The 24424-nt window shown below is 41.1% G+C and overlaps 1 protein-coding gene across 3 annotated transcripts in view; it reads left to right on the top strand.

Annotated features, from left to right (window-relative positions):
• Positions 1 to 24424, top strand: part of LOC141910868 (fibronectin type-III domain-containing protein 3A-like) — an 86972-nt gene that overhangs the window by 53563 nt on the left and 8985 nt on the right. For 2 of the 3 annotated variants that reach the window (XM_074801728.1, XM_074801730.1), the window contains 10 exons: positions 2868 to 3060; positions 11593 to 11754; positions 16001 to 16125; positions 16741 to 16949; positions 18397 to 18535; positions 19580 to 19758; positions 20348 to 20594; positions 21486 to 21624; positions 21902 to 21967; positions 24178 to 24290. In XM_074801728.1, coding sequence (XP_074657829.1) covers positions 2868 to 3060; positions 11593 to 11754; positions 16001 to 16125; positions 16741 to 16949; positions 18397 to 18535; positions 19580 to 19758; positions 20348 to 20594; positions 21486 to 21624; positions 21902 to 21967; positions 24178 to 24290 — 1572 coding nt within the window. Of the gene's footprint in view, positions 1 to 2867; positions 3061 to 6963; positions 6974 to 11592; positions 11755 to 16000; positions 16126 to 16740; positions 16950 to 18396; positions 18536 to 19579; positions 19759 to 20347; positions 20595 to 21485; positions 21625 to 21901; positions 21968 to 24177; positions 24291 to 24424 lie in introns of all 3 variants that reach the window. The other variant, XM_074801729.1, reaches the window with a different exon arrangement.

Here is a 24424-nt window from a genome sequence, read left to right on the forward strand (position 1 = left end):
AGTATCGAACGGCTTTCCGGGCGGGAATTCGCTGCGGCGATTGGGGATTGTTGCAATAGAGGATCCACTAGGTGTCACTAGTGTGCAGTAGGACATCAACTATTGCTGCAATAGAAGATTATTACACTTGTGGCAAGTGAGGATCCACTAGGTGTCACTAGTGTGCAGTAGGACATCAACTACTGCGGTAATAGAGGATTCCAATTGTGGCGAGTGAGGATCCTCCAGCAGGTGTCGCTAGTGTGCAGTAGGACATCAACTACTGTAGCAGTAGAGGATCCACCAGGTGTTGCTACTGTGCAGTGCATTAGGACATCAACTACTGCGGCAATTGAGGATTCCACTTTTGGCAAGTGAGGATCCATCATGTGCATCCAAGACTACTAATCTTTGAGAACTCAACTACATAAGAAAATTTCAAATTGTTCCTAAAATCACGATGATTTTCAGTTCATTTTCAATAAAGCTGCTCTTTTTAATATCTGATTACGCTCAATTAGTGGAGAAAAAACTACAACAATTAAAGATACCAGGTTCTGATAGAGATATCAGTTTGAAATAATCTCTGAATATAGGATGAATGATTCTTTCCGAAAATGCCGGAACAACTGATTTTCTAGAAGTCAATACTTCGTCAATATTGCGAGGTGCGAGGGGGGGCGTTATATATACGTATGCAACCTGAACGTTTACACCCCACGTGTTTCCAATAATAATAATGATAATAATAATAATAGTCATTTTCAGCTGATTCTGATTTCATACAGGTGTAAAACGCACTGATTACAATGTGTAGGAGTGCAATACATCGTTGTGATTATTATTACGATTATTATTTCGGAATTTGTAGGAGTGCGCTATATATTTATATATGTATATATATATATAAAATATATTACGAAAATTAACCATTATGATTATTATTATTATGTAGGAGTGCGCTATATAAGAAAATAAATCGTGATTATTATTAAGGAATTTGTAGGAGTGCCCTATAGGCCCTATAAGAAAATAAATCATTATGATTATTTTCATTATTATTATTATTATCATTATTATTATTATTATTATTATTATTATTATTATTATTATTATTATTGTAAGCTCTGTAGACGTAGCCACCTAAGCTACTAATATGACTCGAAAATCGTGTCGCCCTACGTAAGTAAAATCAAAAACCTTTTTTCCGATTCTTAAAGTCAGGAAAATCGCCGCTTGATGACGTCTTTTCTACCTCGATGATATTTTCGTTTTCGAATTTTCGACATTTCGTATTTTCGATGATAAATGATATTTGAAGTTCAGAAAAATTCTCGAAGCGCGCGGATGTGGGTCGAGTTTTCTGCGTTCTTCATTGTAATTAGATTTAATCGCTGATATTCCGTTGTAAAGACGTCGATGTATTTGTGTATGTCGGCGAGGTGTGTGTGGCGCGCGCGACAAGGCACTCCCCGTTGACCGTCGTCGTCGACGACGACGACTATCCCCTCAAACACCATCATCCGTCTGCTGCACAGTTGAGCATCATCGTTACCATGGTTACAAGACAATCCTCCTCCTCTTCGTAGCCCGTCGTCGTTACAGGCGGCTGATGATGCTGTGCTTGTGCTTCTATTTATATATATATATATATATATATATATATATATATATATATATATATATATATATATATATATATATATATATATATATACATATATATATATATATTTAAACGTCGGATCTGGGGCTATTTTTGTTCTGTTTTGAATCCAACTGATATCCGTGCTTAGATTTCTGTTTTTCGCACAAGGTGACCGTCGACGTGTTGGAAAATCAGGGGAAACTCAGGGAATCGGCAAAAATCTAGAAAAAGATCAGGGGAAAATCAGGGAATCAGAAAGGAAAATCTAGAGAAACCTGGAAAACTCAGGGGAATCAGCAAAAATCTAGAAAAAGATCAGAGAAAACTCAGGGAATCAAAAAGGAAAATCTAGAAAAAAATCAGGGAAAACTCAGGAAATCAAAAAGGAAAATCTAGAAAAAAATCAGGGAAAACTCAGGGAATCAGAAAGGAAAATCCAGAGAAACCTGGAAAACTCAGGGGAATCAGCAAAAATCTAGAAAAAATCAGGGAAAACTCAGGGAATCAAAAAGGAAAATCTAGAAAAAATCAGGGAAAACTCAGGGAATCAAAAAGGAAAATCTAGAAAAAAATCAGGGAAAACTCAGGGAATCAAAAAGGAAAATCTAGAAAAAATCAGGGAAAACTCAGGGAATCAAAAAGGAAAATCTAGAAAAAAATCAGGGAAAACTCAGGGAATCAAAAAGGAAAATCTAGAAAAAGATCAGAGAAAACTCAGGGAATCAAAAAGGAAAATCTAGAAAAAAATCAGGGAAAACTCAGGAAATCAAAAAGGAAAATCTAGAAAAAAATCAGGGAAAACTCAGGGAATCAAAAAGGAAAATCCAGAGAAACCTGGAAAACTCAGGGGAATCAGCAAAAATCTAGAAAAAAATCAGGGAAAACTCAGGGAATCAAAAAGGAAAATCTAGAAAAAATCAGGGAAAACTCAGCGAATCAAAAAGGAAAATCTAGGGATTTGACAAATTTTACCTTAAACCCGAAAAAAATCAAGGAATTTAGATAATGTTATTGAATGTTGTGTTCTTACGCTTTCAAGAATTTGATTCAATTTCGTCCAGTTTTTGTGATCAGTAATTGCCTACGTACCTTGGCGTGAAAAAATGTGACGAATCTGGAAAACTTATGTGTCTATAGAACCGGGCCTGGTGTTTTTTTTTTTTATTTTGAAAAAAGGAATCGGCCCGGAATGAAATTTTGTTTTAAGCGTTATTTTTGATCTCGTCTTTTTTTCTTTCAGGGTGGACCAAACGGCACGCCGCAACAGGTGTACCCGGCGTACGGACCGCAGTACGCGCCGTACGCCGGCCAGTACGCGCCGCATCCGCACGCGCCTGCTCCGCACATGCACATGGCGCCGCCGCACGTGCATACCACGACACCGCCGCATCAGTGCAATAACCACAGTCATCATCAACATATGCATCCACAAGGTAAGGCACAAAAATATTTTATAGATTTCAAAGATTTGGAAGGACGATTTTGTCGAACCTGGGACAAAAAAATCAGCGCAATGGGGAACCGGCACACCAGCTATCCCGTCAGATGGCGCCGCTGAGATATCAGAAGCACTCGATATCAAAATAAGTTCATTTTCACGTAACTTTGATCTCAGTTTTCGGTCTTCCAATCCAAAAATTGGGCAAATCACCCATCGAAATAAACTCTGATTAGTCTTTAGAGTTCATACGTGCCACCGTGTACATATATCATGCATAGAAATTATTGAGAAATTATTGTTAGTTTTTAATCGATTTCGAGAAGAAATCCAGCGTCGACGTCCTACTGTACACTAGCGACACCTGGTGGATTGCGGTGCAATTCCGCTTGCCACCGTTGCGTCGCCGGTGCCCGATTAGAAAAATCACGAAAAAAATTAGGAAATTTGACGAATTTTGCGAAAAAAAAACAGGAAAAGTTGGGGAATTCGGATAAAGCTGAAATGATTTGAAGGACATTTGTCAAAGGCTCTGCGATCAGATCTTCCGGAGGTGTCTGTGATGATTTAGAGGCCTTGTTTTAAGAGTTGAGCTGAGAGTAATTTGAAGTCATGACTTGAAGAAGTAAAAGTCGTTTTGACTCGGAGCCATGTTTTTAAGAGAGAAACTAAGATCGTTTGAAAGTCTTCACTCTTCGGTCACCAGTGTAAATATTCTTCAGATCGAGTTCATCGTAGATGATTAAAATCAGTCGCAACTTGAGAAAGTTACGCAGTATCATCGGTTTAATTGTGCGCTCAAAATCTATCGAAGCCACGTGAAGAAACCACGTTTTAGTTTTCACGTGTATATTCGTCATCCAATAAGGGGTTGCTCCGCGAATATCCAAATCATGGCTTTTCATTTTTGAACTTAGAGTTGTTTTTTGAATTGAAAGTTCGTTTTTTTTTTTTCGAACATTTTCTTGCGCATCATTAGTACGAAGTTTATTCTCGTCTCTCGTAGAGTCTGGTTTTTATCATGGACACAATCCTCCCTCTCTCCCTCATTATTCCGGTTGTGTAAGAACCCTGTATCAGGATGGTACTGATTTGATTAGTTGAAATGATTTGTGGATGGCAAAATAAACAGGTGGCTTTATAATTGAGAAATTCCATTCTACTCCCCCCTCCCACTCCCCTCCCCCTACATGCACACTCCCATTTTCTAAGCTATTTTATGCGTAGTTACACTAAACCAACATACACAAAATAGAGACTGCTGTTGTTGCTATACTGAAAATTTTGGACTGTAAAGGACCGCTTGACTTCTTGAGAAATAAGACCAGTCTAAGCCCAACTTTGTTTTTTAGTCGATCTTAGCCAATCTAACAACTTAAGACCAGTCTAAGCTCATTTTGGTTCTACAACCAATCTAACAACTTAAGACCAGTCTAAGATCATTTTGGTTCTACAACCAATCTAACAACTTAAGACCAGTCTAAGATCATTTTGGTTCTATAGCTAATCTAACAACTTAAGACCAGTCTTAAGCTCATTTTGGTTCTACAACCAATCTAACAACTTAAGACCAGTCTAAGATCATTTTGGTTCTATAGCTAATCTAACAACTTAAGACCAGTCTTAAGCTCATTTTGGTTCTATAACCCATCTAAGAAATTAAGGCCAGTCTAAATGAATTTTAGTTCTATTGCCTATCTAACAACTTAAGACCAGTCTAAGCTCATTTGGTTCTATAGTCAATTGAACAACATAGACTAGTAAGAATGAAAGGGTTAATGAATTGAGTTGCCACACCTGACTAACTGGTCACCACAACTAAATGCTCACCCACACTGACCAGACAAACTTACAACTCCGTCAATCACCAGAGACCTGTGGTCTGGTGGTAGAACACAGGGTTTGCAAGCTGGTGACCTCGGTTCAAATCTCAGGGCGGGCTATCACATATTGACTGAAACATTTGTTTAATTTTTTTTTCGATAGGACCTGGATAAGGTTATTATAGTAGAGTCATTTGAATCACGAAGTCCACGCGTTAAACATGAGATGGAATAAATTATACGCAGACCTGAATACATGTGAAATAAGTACAATTCAACACAACAGCCTTAGGTTAAATCTTTCCAAGGAAATAAAGGGGTCTGTGAATAGCATTGAACAAATTTTACTCTACGAGTCCAGAGTAATTGAAAACTAACCAAGTTCGACTCTGTATGGGAGTGAAAAAAGGGATTCTTGAGTCAAAGTAATTGAGAATTAGTTAATTCTAACTCTCTGTATGGGAGTCAGAATAACTGAGTCATTGAAATTTGAAGTGATTGAAATTTAGATCATTCCGACTATAGTGAAATACTAGTAACTAACGATACACCGCGCCGAGGTGTAGACGCACTATAGTGGTATTCCCGTTATTCAACACACTAGGGCTGAATTTTTCAAACATTTTGCAAATTATCATTTATCATATTCACAACACATTTATCAATTTAACCGTTATTTCTCTTCACTATTGTCGTTATTATATCTGGTACTTTAAGTTAAATGAAAAATAGATCATTATTATTATTATTATCTCCAGCACTATCGGATATTAATAAGTCAGCACTGAAAGTGTTAAGAAACACGTTCGCGCGGAAGGCGTCCGCCCGGCCGACACTAGACGCGAGAGCCGTCCGCGCGGGCAACAGCTCTCCGCGAATTAAATGCCTACACATATATAACGAGATTATATATATATATATATATATATATATATATATATATATATATATATATATATATATATATATATATAGACAGCTGTGCTCGTGATAACGGGCAATTTTATTTCATTTCACATTATACTATATAAACGAGAGAGAGACTATAGGCCGGGGACAGACAGTACTATATATATATATATATATATATCAGTGTATGACACAGTGTCACAGTGGCAGACGTAGATAGTACATACACGTACGCAGATATCTCTCAAACGCTGACGTCTTTTTTACCGTTTCACCGCGGATTTAGTAATTATATCGCACAGCGGCGCCGGGTCGAAATGTCGTCGTCGTCGTCGTCGCAATTCGAAGGTAAAATCGATTAACTGTTCGCGTCCGTCCGGTCGGCTCCCCGTAATTTTATACGTTATTATGTATAATGTGAAATTAAGGTCGTCGTGTAGGGTTTATCGCGCCGAGGTGGTGAAAATTGGCCATCATTATTTTCCGAGAATACCTGGTCATATGAGTATGTAGTTATGTAGTACGTGTAGCCGTGACCCGGATTACTAGTCTATTGATTAGTCCGCTAGTTCGATTTCACTCGATAATTTACGTCTATTCACGCGTAATTAGAATTCAGAAGTGTTACGATCCGACCTCTCGGGCCCGGTACGTACTAATTAAAACAGGCCTTTGAGTATTGAATTCAACTTAGACGAATAACTCGGAATGTGATGATTTAACAACGCTGACCGGAACATCAGAGTTGTTGTGCGGCTTTAGAGACGGACCTTGAATTGTCTGAAATCCTGAATGATGGCCCTGTGTCTGTGGTCCCAGTTGGCCCCGTGTGGTCCCTGTTGCCTGTGTCTGTTGGTCCCATCTCTGTGGCCCCGGTTCATTTGGCCCCGCGTCTAAGGGTCAATTTCAGTTGGCTCCATGTCTGTGGCCCCTGTTCAGTTGGCCTCGTGTCTAAGGGTCAATTTCAGTTGGGTCCTATGTCTGTGGTCCCATTTCAGTTCAGTCTAAGGGTCAATTTCATTTGGCCCCGTATCTGTGGCCCCAGTTCAGTTGGCCCCGTGTCTGTGGCCCCAGTTCAGTTGGCCCCGTGTCTGTGGCCCCAGTTCAGTTGGCCCTGTGTCTGTGACCCCAGTTCAGTTGGCCCTGTGTCTGTGACCCCAGTTCAGCTGGCCCTGTGTCTGTGACCCCAGTTCAGTTGGCCCTGTGTCTGTGGCCCCAGTTCAGTTGGCCCTGTGTCTGACCCCAGTTCAGTTGGCCCTGTGTCTGTGACCCCAGTTCAGTTGGCCCTGTGTCTGTGACCCCAGTTCAGTTGGCCCTGTGTCTGTGACCCCAGTTCAGTTGGCCCTGTGTCTGTGACCCCAGTTCAGTTGGCCCTGTGTCTGGGGTCCTGTGTCTGTGTTTTCAGTTCAGTTGGCCCCATGTCTAAGGGCCCATTTCTGTGGTCCCAGTACCGTATGTCCGTGTGGTCCCAGTTCAGTTGGAGGTCCCAGTTCAGCAGTTGGTCCCATGTCTAAGGTCCCAGTGCAGTTGGCCCCGTATGTGAGGTTCTATGACTAAGGTCCCAATTCAGTTCTCACGAATCGCGATGAAATCATCCAAAACGTGGTTGTATTTCTTTCTTTCTTTCTTTTTTCATTCAAAAAACGATTAACGCCACAATCTAATGTAACAAATCGTTAATTACACACGATTTCAATAATTAATTCCAGCAATTAGCGATCTCGTTAAGAAGAAAGATTGCTCTCGTAACGAGGAACGCATTGCGCTAATAGCGAATGATTATATATAAGAGCGAAGCTCAGTTTTTTTTATTTTATTGGTCGTCTGCGTTCTAAAACGCGGTTCTAAAAATGTAGCATATGCCGAATTTTGATGACGCCATAAATTCTACGAGTTTTATTTCAATTCGACAATAAATTTGATTCGAATTCGTCGACACATTTTCGTGTCTGCTCGAAAAAAAAACAAATTTAATTCGAAATAATTTTTCAACATTTGTATTAATCCTTTCCCGACTGACCTAGATTTTTATTCCGTATTATGTTATTGAAAAAATATCACACCGAGCTTGATTGGATACAGGCGCATTGCCTAATTACGATGGTAAATATGTCATGTATACATTGTCTATTTAGCGATTAGAAAAAAAGCTCAGCAAAATCCAGAGAATAGCCGAATATTCGGACCTTATTGCCTTGTTCTTGTGGCCCAACCCTTTAAACGGAAATCTAGACCTTTGACCGAAATATGACCTGGTGCCGTTATCATGGTTGATACCTAGAGGGCAGCAGAAATGGTTGGAGTGTAAATAAAATCGTAATCAAAGATGCCGTTAGTTTACCAGAACATGCGATATAGAAGTGACCGCGTATAATATTGCCGAAGGATTGACCGTATGTACGTGGGCGGAAAAGGGTTAATTAGAATTATTGGTATCATTTAGCATTAGTTGAATGATGAATGATGTACTGTATGGTGTAGTATAGGAGAAATTGAACATGACCTTCCTTATCTATTCAAGGTATAAGTCCCGTCACCCCCCAACCTCACCCCCTACGCCCATGACTAAACGACAGTGGAGGAATTCTATTTACTTTTCGAGATACCTTCGATCCCCTCGATTACATCGTTGCTCCCCCCTAATCTCATGAAATATCCCCCTAAGACCCTCCCATATCCGTGATGCCTCTCCCCTATATCTCAACGAAATTACCGCCATCCCCCCAAAAAAGATTTTCTATAAAACACCGCTTCCTGGCCCACAATCGGGACGAAACTCTACCATAAGTCTACGACACAACCTGTCGAACGCGATCTCTGAAACATGGTACGATGGGAGAAATTTCATTAAGTCATTGCTATTTCCCCCCCCCCCCCCTAAAATGTAAAGGTATATTTTGTAGAACGTCAAGTTTTTCGATGCCCCCAAAACATGAAACGTGGTCGTATGGTAGAGATTTCTGTGATTAGCGAGCATTTTCATTAGGTTCGCGATGATTCCGATTAACCACCTGCGCCACGTTGTTGGCACGCGCCGAGGTACGGCTCGGTGTACGGCGTATAACGGCGCGAAAGCCGTTCGGTCTTAATGAGTTCAACTTTTCGTTCGAAGCATTTTCTCCATCAGCGGGGGATGGATCGTGAAGAGAGTGCACCAGCGCCGATGCTCCGACGAAATTGAATCAAAAAACCATCAGCGGGTTTCAACAGCAGCAGCAGCACTTAGGTCGGTGTACTTTAGCTGAAATTGATTCCGCGCAATTGCGACTGTTATAGATAATTATCATTCCAGGTCGTTAGCTTGTTTTTTTTTTTTTTTAACCAGAGGGGATCTTTAAAAAACTATATATCCGATTGCGTCATCCGTGTAACTTTCACTCTCCACTTGCGCGCGTCATTTTACTGACTCCGTCACTGCTAGAAGAATTACGTTCGATGGTAACATTAGATCGTGTCAAGATCGGTTACTGTTTTCACTAAAAGCCCGGGGTCGAATGTATGGATGCCGCCGGTTTCCGCTGGTTATACAGATCATAAATGATTTCATTTTTGACTATATTGCGAATGAATTTATTTTCGACTATATTTCAATTCAATTAGAACTTGCGAGCGTTGAATCGCGTATTTGATTCAGACGTTGATCAAGGAGTTCTCGTGGGCCTTGCGCCAGGCCTTCAAATGTTTTCAGTGGCACTTTTCGGAATGAGCTCTGTTTATTTTTCACTACCTTATTATATGAAATCGCGCAAACCTTTCTCGTATGATTGATACTAGGATCAGGAAAAGTTTTCCACTTGGAAATACTGTAAAATGCATCTAACCCATACGCAGATTTTCAAACGCTAAATACGCCTTTTCAATGATAGAAAATGCACTTAAAATGCGTCACAAGACATTCGAAAGTAGTCCTTAGATCCACCCCTGAAAGAGTCCTTCTCGTAGACACGGGGCTTGTTCGACTTAAGACCATCTTGATTCTATAGATAACCGAACAACTTTATACCATTCCTTAGACTTAAGACTAATTCGGACTTAAGTCGCGCAATGCCCCCGGGGCCAGTTGCACAGTCGTGACGTAAGTCCGAAAGTTCTCTTAAATCTTAAGACCGGTCTTAAGTTGTTAGATAGGCTATAGAGCTAAGTTGGTCTTATACTGGTCTTAAGTCTAAGCCGTTACTAAGGAACTGGGCGCTGTCTATAACTGAGGTCACACTTACTGTAGGTCACTCCGACCTCGAACGAGAAAATAAGAACGAAGTAAATCAGTTGTATTCGATACGGTCGGTACCAGACGGAGCTTATCAGCTGCATACGTGTAGACGAACGCTTCTACGAGCTTGTTTCTCGAGCCGACAATTTATCCGCGCCTAACGAGAGCTAAAAAAAGCGCGAAACGCACCATGCGTCTGCTGTATACCGAGTTTCGGAAGGTATACTACAAGGCGAAATAACGAGCCCCCTTTCGTTCGATCAAACGAGATCAAATGTTGTATTGAGAATGTTTAATTGCCGCTTTGCAGTTTGTTTGTTTATTCTCGCGCCTGTTCGAGTGTATCGACTTCGTTTCTTTCGTTCGCAGTCGGTTCGCCTTGATTTGATTAACTTCGTTAGGTATTGTAGACACGTGTGAAATCAGTAGGAGAAATACCCGGGATTTGAACCCGATGGCATCGCGAGACGACCGCTTTCCTCCCTCGCCAGGGACTCAAATCTGATATCGCAGTACAAACCCCTGTCCTAGTAGACACATCCTCCCTCAGTACGGATTCAAATCGGATGATATCATGAGTTCGAAGAGACTGTTATCAAAGTACAAACCCCTGCCAGGGGCTGGTTCCAAGAAGAACATGCAAAGCTTAATTAAGCCGATTAGCACTCAGTATTTTCACAAGTGTATCTGTTATTCCTTTGAAGATGTTGATTTTTGTTCGGTATTCTGAGGGGTTGTGTGTCTAGTTTATCATAAGCTATTGGGTTTGAATAGCACTACAACTGTTTTTGTGCAGCATACGAAAAAGTGTCAGGGCAGATTCGGGCGGCTTGAGGACTTAAAAGCTGGGCGGATATGGGCGGCTTGAGTGCTAATGGGCTAAACAGCTTACCTAAAACTTGAAATCTAAGTTCAACTTTTTTGTATTGTGTACTACTGGTTGTTGGTTATCTGCTTATTTCTTTCGAACTTCTAGGTTCGGGGCTAAAATGTGATGAAACTCTCTGCCCACTTTGCGGTGCTGGTTATTTATGTCGCCCTATTCTGAATCGTCTATATTCTGGATCAAGTTCCACAGTTATGAGTTAGAATTAACTCGTTTCAGTTGAAATTGGTTCATTTTCGGCGAGTTTGAGTCGAAACTTCTCACAACTTTGTGGAACTGGGGTCAGTTACACGGTCGTGGCCAAAAGTTCAAAAGTGGTCTTATATCTTAAGAGTGGTCTTAAGTTGTTAGATTGGCTATAGAACCAAAATGAGCTTAGACTGGTCATAAGTTGTTAGATTGGCTATAGAACCAAAATGAGCTTAGACTGGTCTTAAGTTGTTAGATTGGCTATAGATCCAAAATGAGCTTAGACTGGTCTTAAGTTGTTTGATTGACTATAGCAACAAAATGAGATTAGACTGGTCTCAAGTTGTTAGATTGGCTATTGAACTAAGTTGGTCTTAGACTGGTCTTAAGTATAAGCCGTGACTATGCAACCGGCCCCAGGGTTCATTATCCACCTGTTATATGTGTATCTATCTATCTATCTATCTATCGCTGCCTCTTACGTGTGTCCGCTCGTTTTGTCTATTTCAGATTTCAGTCCTTCCCTTCCACATCACAACAACTCTCACCACGCGTCGGACGAGCGCGCCGGTCAAAAACAGAAATACCGACCGCAGCAGAAGATGCACCAGCGCCACCGCGACGGATACTACAATGCTCAAAACGCGTCGCCGCGACGAAATCGAGGAAAAGGTAAAGGCCGAGGTACATAAGACACGCCGCCAGCGGTAACATGGTCGTTGTCAATCTGTTATGTACCCATACCACTGCCCCCCCCCACGGTGCCATCTGTGCGAAGAATATTTAATACTCCCTCGCTATACGAATACAGTAGACTCCTTCTTAACTGGGATGATTTGATTTCTGTTTTCAGTGAACCCTTTTTTGTGCTGACTAATTATTACCCAAAAGTGCTGGAGATGATTTGAAAATTTTCAAAAATTCCACCCCAGTGTGTTAATTACTGCGTAAGTGCGTCTGCACCGAGGTGCGGTGTATTGTTAGTTACTAATGCTGCACTATGTCTGACATTTTGCAATAGAGATAAAGACTAATTACTAATAACATAAATACACCGTGATGCAGTGTGCTAGCAAAGTCCATCGCTGATTTATGCACCGCACTGCGGTGTAGATGCACTGAAAGGTTAAGTCATTAAGTCGTAAGTAAGGATGTTTTGAGTTAGAAAATGGAATTCAATTTGCATTCTGTTGCAATGGTCCTAAGATTTGTATTAATAGTTTCACTGCCATGCGATGTAGAATCCGGTTATACACCGCACTGTGGTGCAATTTTCCAAATTTTTCGAATTATCTCCAGCATTTTAAGATGCGAAACTGTAAGCACTGAAAGGGTTGAGAGATAATTTGACTTAATAGCATTCGAGTTACGGGGAGTCTATCGTACTGACTTTCAATGTCCTCTGTTCCAATTAATTGTTGTTTATTTGTGTACGTTACATGTGGTGTTAGAAATCCATTGCATAAGTGGTCAATCAGCACTGACTGTAAGTCATGCCATCTGGTGGTAGTCAGTATTGAATGTTGCTATCAAAAGATTAATCAATCATTCGTAAATACCTCTTTAGAACCTCACGATATGAATTCTAGGAAACGTAAAAATGATGATGCGATTATTTGCTTATTCCATATCGATGATCGTATATTTCTTTGAACGGATATTCTAACCAGGCGGACAGCTTATATAAGAACACTGGTTGGGTCGCGTCGGCTCCGTTTACCCCCCACCCCTCCCCATATCATCGATCTATGATTAACTATGATTAATACTGATTAAGGAAACGCAGTAATTTCTTTCATATGTTTACATTACCCTCGTCGGACTAATGTTCGAGCATCCGTTATGGGTCTGATGTTCGAGCATCCGTTATGGGTCTGATGTACGTCCGCAGTACGGATAGGGTCGTCCAGCTTTAAGGGGAGATAACCGAGACATACTCACCACTTGCAGTAGACTCTACTGTTGCAGCGGTTGTTGTACGCGCCTTTCGCGGTGGTTATCATTTGAAGAGGCATTCCTTCTGCAGTGGTTGCGTACACTCTTTCTGCAGTGGTTAAGATTGAAGGGGGTATTCACTCCTTTTTTGCAATGCTTAATATTCAAGGGACAGACTGTTCTTTAGCAGTGGTTGTGTACCATCCTTTTGCAGTGGTTATGTTTGAAAGGGCAGTGTTGTGCAGTGCTTAAGATTGAAGGGGTATTCACTACCTTTCTAGTGGTTTTGATTGAAGGGTTGCCAGTCCTTTTGCTGTGGTTAAGATTCAAGCGACGGACAGTCCTTAAGACGTGTACACTACCACTGCTAAAGGACTGTCTGCGGTGGTTTTGTTTGAAGGGGGTATTCAGTCCTTTTGCAGTGCTTAAGATAGAAGGGTGTATTCACTCCCTTTCGCAGTGGTTGTGTACACTCCTTTTCGCAGTGGTTGTGTACACTCCCTTCGCGGTGGTTATGGTCGAAGGGACATTCACTCGTTACTTTGCTGCGTCTGCTCGGCGATCGGTCGATCGTCTGCTCGACAGTCCGTCTGCTCCAATCATGTATGAATAATAGATAGATGTTTCTGATGGTTATTTGATCGTGTTATGTCTGTGAGGATGTCGTCCCACGCTGCAGCCGGCTGCGCGACTTCACTGCGAGTTCATATCGGTTCAAATTGTTCCAGGCACCGTATTACTGTCGGCCTGTTACTTAGATCAATAGCGTAACTGAATCCAGAGTCATATTAAACCCACACAACTGTGGAACTGGATCTAGAGTCAAAATAAACCCACTCAACTGTGGAACTGGGTTCAGAGTCAAATTAAACCCACGCAACTGGGGAACTGGGCCCAAGAGTCAAATTAAACCCACACAACTGTGGAACTGCATCCAAAGACAAATTAAACCCACACCACTGTGGAACTGGGTTCAAAGTCAAATTAAACCCACACAACTGTGGAACTGGATCCAGTCAAATTAAACCCACACAACTGTGGAACTGGATTCCGAATTCAATTAAACCCACACGACTGTGGACCTGGATTCAGAATTCAATGAAACCCACACAACTGTGGAACTGGATTCAGAATTAAATTAAACCCACACAACTGTGGAACTTGATTCAGAATCAAATCAAACCTGCACAACTTTTGAACCGGGTTCAAAGTCAAATTAAACCCGCATAAAAATGGTATAGTAGCAAGTAACGATCCAAACGAGCCTTTTTTATCGAAAAATCTCCCGTAATGAAAATGGGCCGATTGGTGGTAATCGTCATAGTATATATGTATACATATAACTCTATTTATCAACCATTTATTGCATCATACCAATCATTACATACCAGTCCAGTTGTATATACATCATTACGTATAGACAGCATAGATAGATAGAAGCTGATGATTGTTATTTATTCAGTGGTTTATTTAGTGGCTGCTGCGGAGGGTTTTTTTCTCTATATCTACGCAGACAGGCAGACGGACAGACAGACAGACAGACAGACAGACAATGTCTGGTATGGAGCAGAATTCGTATATAGGCAATTATCGTACACGCGCCGCTAGGCCCGGGCTCTCTCCGATACCACGACGATACCCGTTTTATTAGCTCTATACGCAGATGGTCCGTAAATATTCCGATGACACAATAATAAAAAAACCTGTTTATCCGATCGTGTTAATAGTTGCGATAATACTAATAGTGATCATGATAATTTATTTCTTAAAAGCATTTCTTTACAATAAGATCAATCTCACATTAGAGCGGATATAATTGACGCAATCAGTAGATATGAAATTAGTGGAGATGGTATTCTCTGAATGAAATGTTTCAGCCCGATGATCTAAAAACCTCAAACGATGATATAGTTTTGGCAAACTATTCCAACATTTCGATGGCGCTTTCCACATTCCATTAGGGTTTTGGAAAACAATATCAGTGCCGAGTGACGAGCGGGTTCTAGTCCGGTTGGCTGCTTACAGCGAGCGGGCAACACTCAAAGGTCGTGGTCCCGTAGTGAGGTTAAATGAAAAATCCAATTGGGCAATAGGGCAGTACTTCAAAGGCTGTGGCCCAGTCGTGTGGTTAAGGCTTAAACTTCAACCGGAGGTTTAACTCGACTATCAAATTATTTAACCCAGTCAATTGGTATACAGCTCAGTGGGATAAGGTGTGATGCTGTTGCGTCCACTATCAGTGTTGAGTTGCAAGCAGGGGCCAGTTGCGCAAAAGCTGGTTACAGTTAACCAGTGGATAGTTGACATAGTGACGATTAAAAGTTCATTGTTACTATAGAGCAACTGAACCCGGGTTCGAGTCCTGTTGGCTGCTTGCGGTGTGCGGGCAACATTTCAAAGGCTGTGGTCCCATCGTAAGGTTAAATGTACGAATAGATATAGGGTTTGTCTCGGGAAAACACGATCACTGCTAATTGACCAGCGGTTTCGAGTCCTGCTGGCTGCTTACAGTACGCAGGCAACACTCGTAAGGCCGTGGTCCCGTCGTGAGGTTAAATGCACAATCAAAATAGGGTTAGTTTTGGGAAAACAAGATCATTCTCAGTGCTTAGCGAGACAAGCGGGTTCGAATCCTGTTGGCTGCTTGCAGTGTGCGCTGGCAACACTTCAAAGGTACCTTCGAAGTGGTACAGGCTGAGATCGTTAACTATTGGGTCAAAATCGGTTTCATTTTCGATGTTTTAACTCTATATTCCATGTTTTTATGCTATAAGAGTTGGATTAAGTCGGAACTTGGGAACAGCTTCCGTTTAAGCTGTCATTGAATAAGTCGTCGGATCATCTTCGGGTCCAAATTTACTATGCGTTAGTCGTCGGTCGGATAACTCGTCACTTTTTCCGCGAGTTATCCAAGGTTTCTGGCTGTTATGTTAAACTGTTGATGTATCGTATCGTAATTGTTTACGCGGTTGATTATTTGTAGTGAACGGTGATATACGAACTTGTAAAAACGAGGTGCACAGCAGTTCATCGAGCGGAGACGGAAACGAAATCGAGGAAGAACAGAAACTGTTTCGGGAATTACTGTCAAAAATGCAGCTTCCAAAGGTTAGTATATACCCTTCTGCGGTCGGTAATGTTACTGTGGCAAGTGAGGATCCATTAGGTGTCCAGTATGACATCAACTAATGCGGCAATAGAGGATTCCACTTGTGGCAAGTGAGGATCCACCAGGTGTCGCTAGTGTCCAGTATGACATCAACTACTGCGGCAATAGAGGATTCCACTTGATGCAAGTGATGATCCACCAGGTGTCGCTAGTGTGCATAAGGGTATCAACTGCTGCGGCAATAGAGGATTCCACTTGTGGCAAGTGAGGATCCACCGGGTGTCGCTAGTGTGCAGTAGGACATCAACTACTGCAGCAATACAGGATTCCACTTGTGGCAAGTGAGGATCCAACATGTGTCGCTAGTGCGCATAAGGGTATCAACTGCGGCGGCAATAGAGGATTCCACTTGTGGCAAGTGAGGATCCACCAGGTGTCACTAGCGTGCAGTAGGACATCAACTACTGCCCAAACTTGCGGCGAGTGTGGTTCCACTAGGTGCACAAGATTTTCAAAAATAAATCCTGAAATTTCAAGACGGCTGACTGGCAGTCTTCAGTACATTGTAGAAAAAGTTATTAGTGAAATAATCATAAATTTGATCGATTTTTCAGATCTCCAATATCGAGTCTCGAAGTGCCTTGATATTATTGATGGCTCCCGATTTTGGAAACACCGATTTCGACGTGGATATATCGGATTTTAAATACGAACTGCAGCTCTCCGACAAAGGTAAAGAGGGCAAGTACAAACTAGTGTACAGCGGCGACGCTACGGAAATAACTCTACAAGATCTGAAACCTGCGACAGAATTCCACCTGCGGTAAGTGAGCGAAACCGTGTCTACGTCAAAGATGAGTTAATGAAGTCCATCCGCGTAATTGTCAGAGTTATCTGGTTTCGATCCAGAATTGAAACTAAGATCGTTTGAAATTCGTCGCTCTTCGGTCACAGTTCGTATCGATGTTGATATATCATTCAGACCGAGTTCATCGTAGATGATTAAAATCAGTTGCGTTTAAACGCGAGAAAGTTACGCAGTATCATCGGTTTGATTGTCTTTAAAATCGATCGTATCCACTTGAAGAAATTTTGCATTAATGGTGGAACTAAGAGCGCTTTTAAGTCATGTTTTGATGTGAATATTCTGCAGGCCGAGTTAAAATTAGTTGCACGTTTAGACAACAAAGTTATGCCGTATCATCAGTTCAATTGTCAGTTCAAAATCAATTATGGCCATGTGAAGAAACCATGTTTTGGGTCTTACTGTTTTGGGCCTCTTAGGGTCTTACTGTTGATTACTGGTTATTTTGAACAGAAATATGAAAGATGTTACTGAGGGTCTTACTGTTGATAACTGATTAATTTGAACAGAAATATGAAAGATGTTACTGAGGGCCTTACTGTTGATAACTGATTCATTTGAGCAGAAATATGAAAGATGTTACTGAGGGCCTTACTGTTGATAACTGATTAATTTAAACAGAAATATGAAAGATGTTACTGAGGGCCTTACTGTTGATAACTGATTCATTTGAGCAGAAATATGAAAGATGTTACTGAGGGCCTTACTGTTGATAACTGATTAATTTAAACAGAAATATGAAAGATGTTACTGAGGGCCTTACTGTTGATTACTGATTAGTATGAACAGAAATATGAAAGATGTAACTGAGGGCCTTACTGTTGATTACTGATTAATTTGAACAGAAATATGAAAGATGTTATCGAGGGCCTTACTGTTGATTACTGATTAGTATGAACAGAAATATGAAAGATGTTACTGAGGGCCTTACTGTTGATTACTGATTAGTATGAACAGAAATATGAAAGATGTTACTGAGGGCCTTACTGTTGATTACTGATTAATTTGAACAGAAATATGAAAGATGTTACTGAGGGCCTTACTGTTGATTACTGATTAGTATGAACAGAAATATGAAAGATGTTACTGAGGGCCTTACTGTTGATTACTGATTAATTTGATCAGAAATATGAAAGATGTTACTGAGGGCCTTAAAGTTGATTACTAATGAATTTGAACAGAAATATGAAAGATGTTACTGAGGGCCTTAAAGTTGATTACTGATGATAAACACTTCTTTTCATATTTCGATGAAATGATCTGAAAAAATTCAATTCGTTACTGATAGCACTTTTCAGAGGTTGGCAGCCCTGATTTCCTAGGCCGGTGATCTTTCGATCCCTGTTTATGTAATACGCACTTCGTCCCGTCGCTGATATTTTAGTCATTTTTTTTCCGTTTCTAGAGTGTGTTCATTATTGGAGGATATGAAAGGCGATTTGACGGAGTCGGTGAGCTTTAAAACGCAGGCCTGCGAACCGGAGACTCCGTCGCAACCGAAATTGGTGAGCAGAACGAAAACGACGTTACTGCTGAAGTGGTCGGTAAGTTTAAAACGGAAAAAAAAACTAATGAAATGATGATATCTGAATGAAAAAAAAGTTCTAAAAAATCAGGACTCTGCATTTGACAGTGGCAATAGAGGATTCCACTCGTGGCTAGTGAGGATCCACCAGGTGTCACTAGTACGCAGTAGGACATCAACTAACGCTACGATAGATTATTAAACTTGTGGCGAGTGAGGGTCCCTCTGATGTCGGTAGTGTGCAGTAGGACATCAACTACTATCGGGTGATTGAGGATTCCTCTCGTGGCAAGTGAGGATCCACCAGTGTCACTAGTGTGCACTAGGACATCAACTAAAGCTACAATAGACGATTACGCTTGTGGCAAGTGTGGATCCACCAGGTGTCACTAGTGCGCAGTAGGACATCAACTAATGCTTCAATAGACGATTGAACTTATGGCAAGTGAGGGTCCCTTAGGTGTCGCTAGTGTGCAGTAGGACATCAACTACCGACGTGGCAAAAGAGGATTCCACTTGTGGCAAGTGTGGATCCACCAGGTGTCCCTTGTGCGCAGTAGCACATCACCTAATGCTACAATAGACGATCGCACTTGTGGCAAGTGAGGGTCCCTCAGATATCGTAAGTGTGCAGTAGGACATCAACTACTGCGGCAATAGAGGATTCCACTTGTGGCAAGTGAGGGGAATCGCTAGTGTGCATTGGGATAACGATGCTGGATTTCCTCTCAGATTCAATTAAATCAATCCATAATTTTCTCAAATTCTACGAATGTTATGAATAAAAATCGTGCTGTTTATGGATGCTTTCAATTGATCTTAGTACAAATTCAGTTCCTTGTGTTCATAGATTTTAACCCTCTATTCACTACCTGCTATATTCGACTGGGCCCAGTTCCACAGTCGTGAGTTAAGATTTGACTGAGTTAAAACATTGAAAATGAACTAATTTTAACTCAGAGTCAACTCTAACTCACAACTGTGAAACTGGATCCTGAAGACAATTGTGAATGAGATAAGGTCTCCAGAATATTAGCCCTTTATTTGCTTTTTTTTTTTTCAGGCTTGCGTCGACAATGGGTTAAAAATAGCGAGCTATTCGTTAGAATACGACCAAGGTCGCGGGGACAATAGTTTCACCGAGGTTTACAACGGTGTTCAAAAACAGTTTAAAGTCACTAAACTCAGCGCGTCAACTCCCTATGTGTTCAGACTATCTGCTGCTAATGCCAAAGGCAAAAGGTAAGCGATTCGAACATGATGACATCTTGAGACTCGGTCACAAAACAAACCCCTGTCCTAGTAGACACATCCTACCTCAGCAGGGATTCAAACCTGATGACATCGTGAGACTCTGTCACAGTACCAACTCCTGTCCTAGTACACACATCCTACCTCAGCAGGGATTCAAACCTGATGACATCGTGAGACTCTGCTTCTAGTAGACAGAGATTTTAATTAAAAAATTGATGCGAAATGACCAAAAAACCATTTAGTTCATTACAATTGATTTGAATTAATTGAAAATCAGAATATGAGCATAACTTCATAATTTTGTTTGGTTATATATCTATTACAATGTATATATGGTAATGTAATGTATGTATATACGATGTATTACAGTGTAATATTTAGTATGTATGTATTACAGTGTAATGTATGTATATACGATGTATTACAGTGTAATATTAAGTATGTATGTATTACAGTGTAACGTATGTATATATGATGTATTACAGTGTAATATTATGTATTTATGTATGTATTACAGTGTAATATTGAGTATGTGTATGTGTATGTATTACAGTGTAATATTATGTATGTATTACAGCGGTAATTGCGACGCGGTGTGTTACTACACGAGCGGGACGGCGCCGTCTCAACCGGACCCGCCGATGTCGTCGGAGTCGTTCGTCAAGGCGTTGACGATCTCGTGGATCCGCCGGCCGAACGACGAGACGTTCACGCTGCAGATGGAGGACGAGGAGACCGGGCACGGGTTCATACCCGTTTACAACGGGCCCGACCTGTCGCACACAATCAAAAATCTCCGCCGCAATACTGAATATAGATTCAGGGTGAGTTGTCAATTGAGGCACACGGGGGGATTCTGTTGGGGGCACACGGGGGATTCTATTGGGATCGCACGGGGGATTCTGTTGGGTGGCGCACGGGGGGATTCTGTTGGGGGCGCACGGGGATTCTGTTGGGTGGCGCACACGGGGGATTCTATTGGGGGCGCACGGGGGATTCTGTTGGGTGGGGCATGGGGGAATTCTATTGGGGGCGCACGGGGGATTCTGTTGGGTGGCGCATGGGGGGATTCTGTTGGGGGCGCATGGGGGGATTCTGTTGGGGTGCACGGGGGGATTCTGAAAGGGGGAACAAGTGAGATCGAGATAAAGCCTTGTCGACCAGTGATATACCGCCCTCCGCGATGATCCGTACTTTATCTTGGAACTAGGCAAAATTAACTCTCCGCATACTACCCTATTTGTCTATTGAGGTCTTGCAGCCATTTACTTTTTCAATGTTGGTTGGCAAACACAATCACTGATTTAACCCTCGAAGTTTGTAGATCCCTTGGATCCAGATTATCTTTTGTATTTGTGTACGGCAAGTCTCCGGCATTTGTTGACCAATGACTACTAGGTGTTCGGCCTATCATAGATGACGGCCTCTATGATTCCCCCTATGACATCATCAAATGTAACCGTTCCAGAAATGATTGATCCCTCAATAAATCCCCCTATGACATCATCAAATTACTCTTCCGGTTAAGATGTTTGCCTCCATAAATCCCCCTTATGACATTATCAAATATAACCCAACCTGATATAATGTCAGCCCGCATTTGCCCCCTATGATATCGACATACCTCTGGAAGAGATGCCTGCCACGTTAGATATGTTCCTTAAAGAATTGAAATTCGTTTCTTTTGAAAAGAAATCGTTGTTCGTTTCTTGTAGTTAAGTGCCAACAATGACGAGGGTAACAGCAGATGGAGCGATATCGTCTGCTACCGGACGTTACCAGATCGACCAATGCCTCCCGGTAAACCGGGCGTCAAGGGCAAAATATTCCCGACCAGTTTCAGAGTTATTTGGGGTAAGTTTTTCTTCTCTCCCGTTTTAGGAGCGCGGAGAAATTTGATCTGGGTCACGACCCGGGAAAAATTGTCTCCACGCGATCGCGCCTATGGAAAATATACAGTTACCGATAGCTCTTGAAACAAACGTTTTAGTTTAGGTTTCTGTAAAACCAGTTTTGTCTTGAACCCTGTAGGATGAACATATTTCGTTCAAGTTTAATTCGTTCATTCAGTCATTCATTCACTCATTCATTCATTCATTCATTCATTCGTTCGATATGTTATGAATTCCAGATTCGCCGAAAGATAATGGCGGAACTGACGTTACTAAATACATTCTAGAAATTGACGAAGGAAGAGGTACGTTTTGACTTTCCGATTTTAACTTTAGGAATTTAAAAAATTACTCTTAAGTTGTGAGATGTAAGCTTCGACTGTGAGTTTTGAACTTTTTGAAAATGAGCTGGTCATAGCTCGGAGTTAACTCTAACTCACTACCGCGGAACTGGATCCTGAGTTCAGAGTTAACTCTTACTCACAACTGTGGAACTGGATCCTGAGTTCAGAGTTAACTCTAAACTCGCTACTGCGGAACTGGATCCTGAGTTCAGAGTTAACTCTTACAACTGTGGAACTGGATCCTGAGTTCAGAGTTAACTGGCTACTGTGGAACTGGATCCTGAGTTCAGAGTTAACTCTAACTCGCTACTGTGGAACCAGGTGCTGAGTTCAGAGTTAACTCTAACTCGCTACTGCAGAACTGGATCCTGAGTTCAGAGTTAACTCTTACAACTGTGGAACTGGATCCTGAGTTCAGAGTTAACTCTAAACTCGCTACTGCGGAACTGGATCTTGAGTTCAGAGTTAACTCTAACTCGCGACTGTGGAACTGGATCCAGTTACACAGTCATGAGTTCAGATTTAGATTGAATTTGGACTCACAACTTGTGAAAACACGTCCCTAAACTGTCTTTCTTATAGACCCGATAGATGTTGAATGGATTCTATTCGAGATATTAAAAAATTCTTTCCATTGTTTCCGTTCTAACAGGAGAAGGTGAATTCATCGTTGTAGTTTATTAGAGTTTTAGAAACGGATTTTTCGACCGGGGCTTTAAATTTTATGAATTTCAGTCATGCTGTAGAGTAGACGTGTTCTGAATATCACGGCAATGTTTATGAACTTTCGGGAAACCCGAGCCTCGGTCGATGGTCTTCAAGCTTGAATGAAATTTATTTCAAAACCTTTCTGTTAACCCTCTCAGTGCTGACTAATTAATAACCTATACTGGAGATAATTTGAAAATGTTTGAAAAATTCCACCCTAGTGTGTTGAATAACGGGAATACCACTTAGTGCGTCTACACCGCGGTGCGGTGTATTGTAAATTACTCATAGTTCACTTTGTTATTTCACTATTTAACAGGTGCTGCCATCTTGCAAGAGAGATAATAACTAATTTCATCAATACACCGCAGTGCGGTGTACTAGCGAAAACCATCACTGATTTATACACCGCACTGCGGTGTAGACGCGCTGAGAAGATTAAACTACTTCAGACCAGTTCTAGTTCACCGCGATGCAATGTACTAGCAAAATCCATCACTGATTTATACATTGCACTGTGGCATAGATGCACTGAAAGGGTTAATAGATAATTTTTGTTTTTAGATACAATTTTTTTTTGTTTTCAGAAAATATTTGTCGTGATTTTCTTTTTCAAATCCGTAGATAAAAATTGATCGCCAGTATTAGATCAGCTAATTATTTCAGTTCGTTTAATCACAATCGTTCGTTATTCTTTCGAGTCATTAGTGTCGGTCAGATTTTCAGTTTTAGCTCCTAATCAATTTAGTTCTGTGTCGTACCAGCTAAACTCCTCGGGAGCCAGTCCCCCAGTTGCGATTCAAGTTCAACAGGCCGTTATAACGCCATCGTTCATACCCAGGGAAAAATCCAGAAAAATCTGATTTTTTTTTTATTTCAAAAATCTTAAAAATTCTTTCTCGAAGAAAAGGGCAGAAAAAAATCAAAAACGACTGTGAAAACTTTTGAAATTTTTTTAGGTAAAATTTCACTAAATCTGATAAGGTTTTAGATGGGGGAAATGGCTTATGCTGTGAATTAAGCCCCTATTCTTTGACCCTGGGGTCCATTTCTTGAACGTGGCCTTATTATAATGAATGCGGCATTAGAAAAATGTTGGGTTCCGTTTCATAGACTTGTATTACCTTTAACCCTGGGGCTGATTCAATTGATAATGAATTGAGTTAGCCCCCGGGTTAAAGGTAATACCAGTCTATAAAACCGGCCCTTAGCATTTAAGGATTACCAGTAGAATAAAAAAAGAAGGGTGTTATAACTGAATGAGTCATATTTGAATGTTACAACTGCGGAACTGGCCTTTTTGATAAAATAGTAATCAATCAGTAAGAAAATCCGAAAGTTGAAAAGAAAAAACAAAATCAATCATTTTGATATAAGAAATATTGATAATCATCAATTACGTCGTTAACGAGGTAATTACTTAACACGACGGCTAACGAGATGTTCCTTTTTTCGATCGACAGGTTTTGAAGCGACCTACGAAGGTTTAGATCGGGAATTCGTCTGCGATCGTCTGCTTCCCGGCCACAATTATCGTCTGCGCGTTTCTTGTCTGAGTAAAGGCGGTCACAGCGACGTAAGTATCGTCCAGTCTCCATTAACCCTTTCAGTACTGACTATAGTAAATACCCTTTAGTGCTGGAGATAATCTGAAAATGTTGACCTCAAGGCATTGAATTACAGGCTTACCCCTATAGTGCATGTACAGAG

Source organism: Tubulanus polymorphus, chromosome 9 (genome assembly GCF_964204645.1).
Source record: "Tubulanus polymorphus chromosome 9, tnTubPoly1.2, whole genome shotgun sequence".
NCBI lineage: Eukaryota > Metazoa > Nemertea > Palaeonemertea > Tubulaniformes > Tubulanidae > Tubulanus > Tubulanus polymorphus.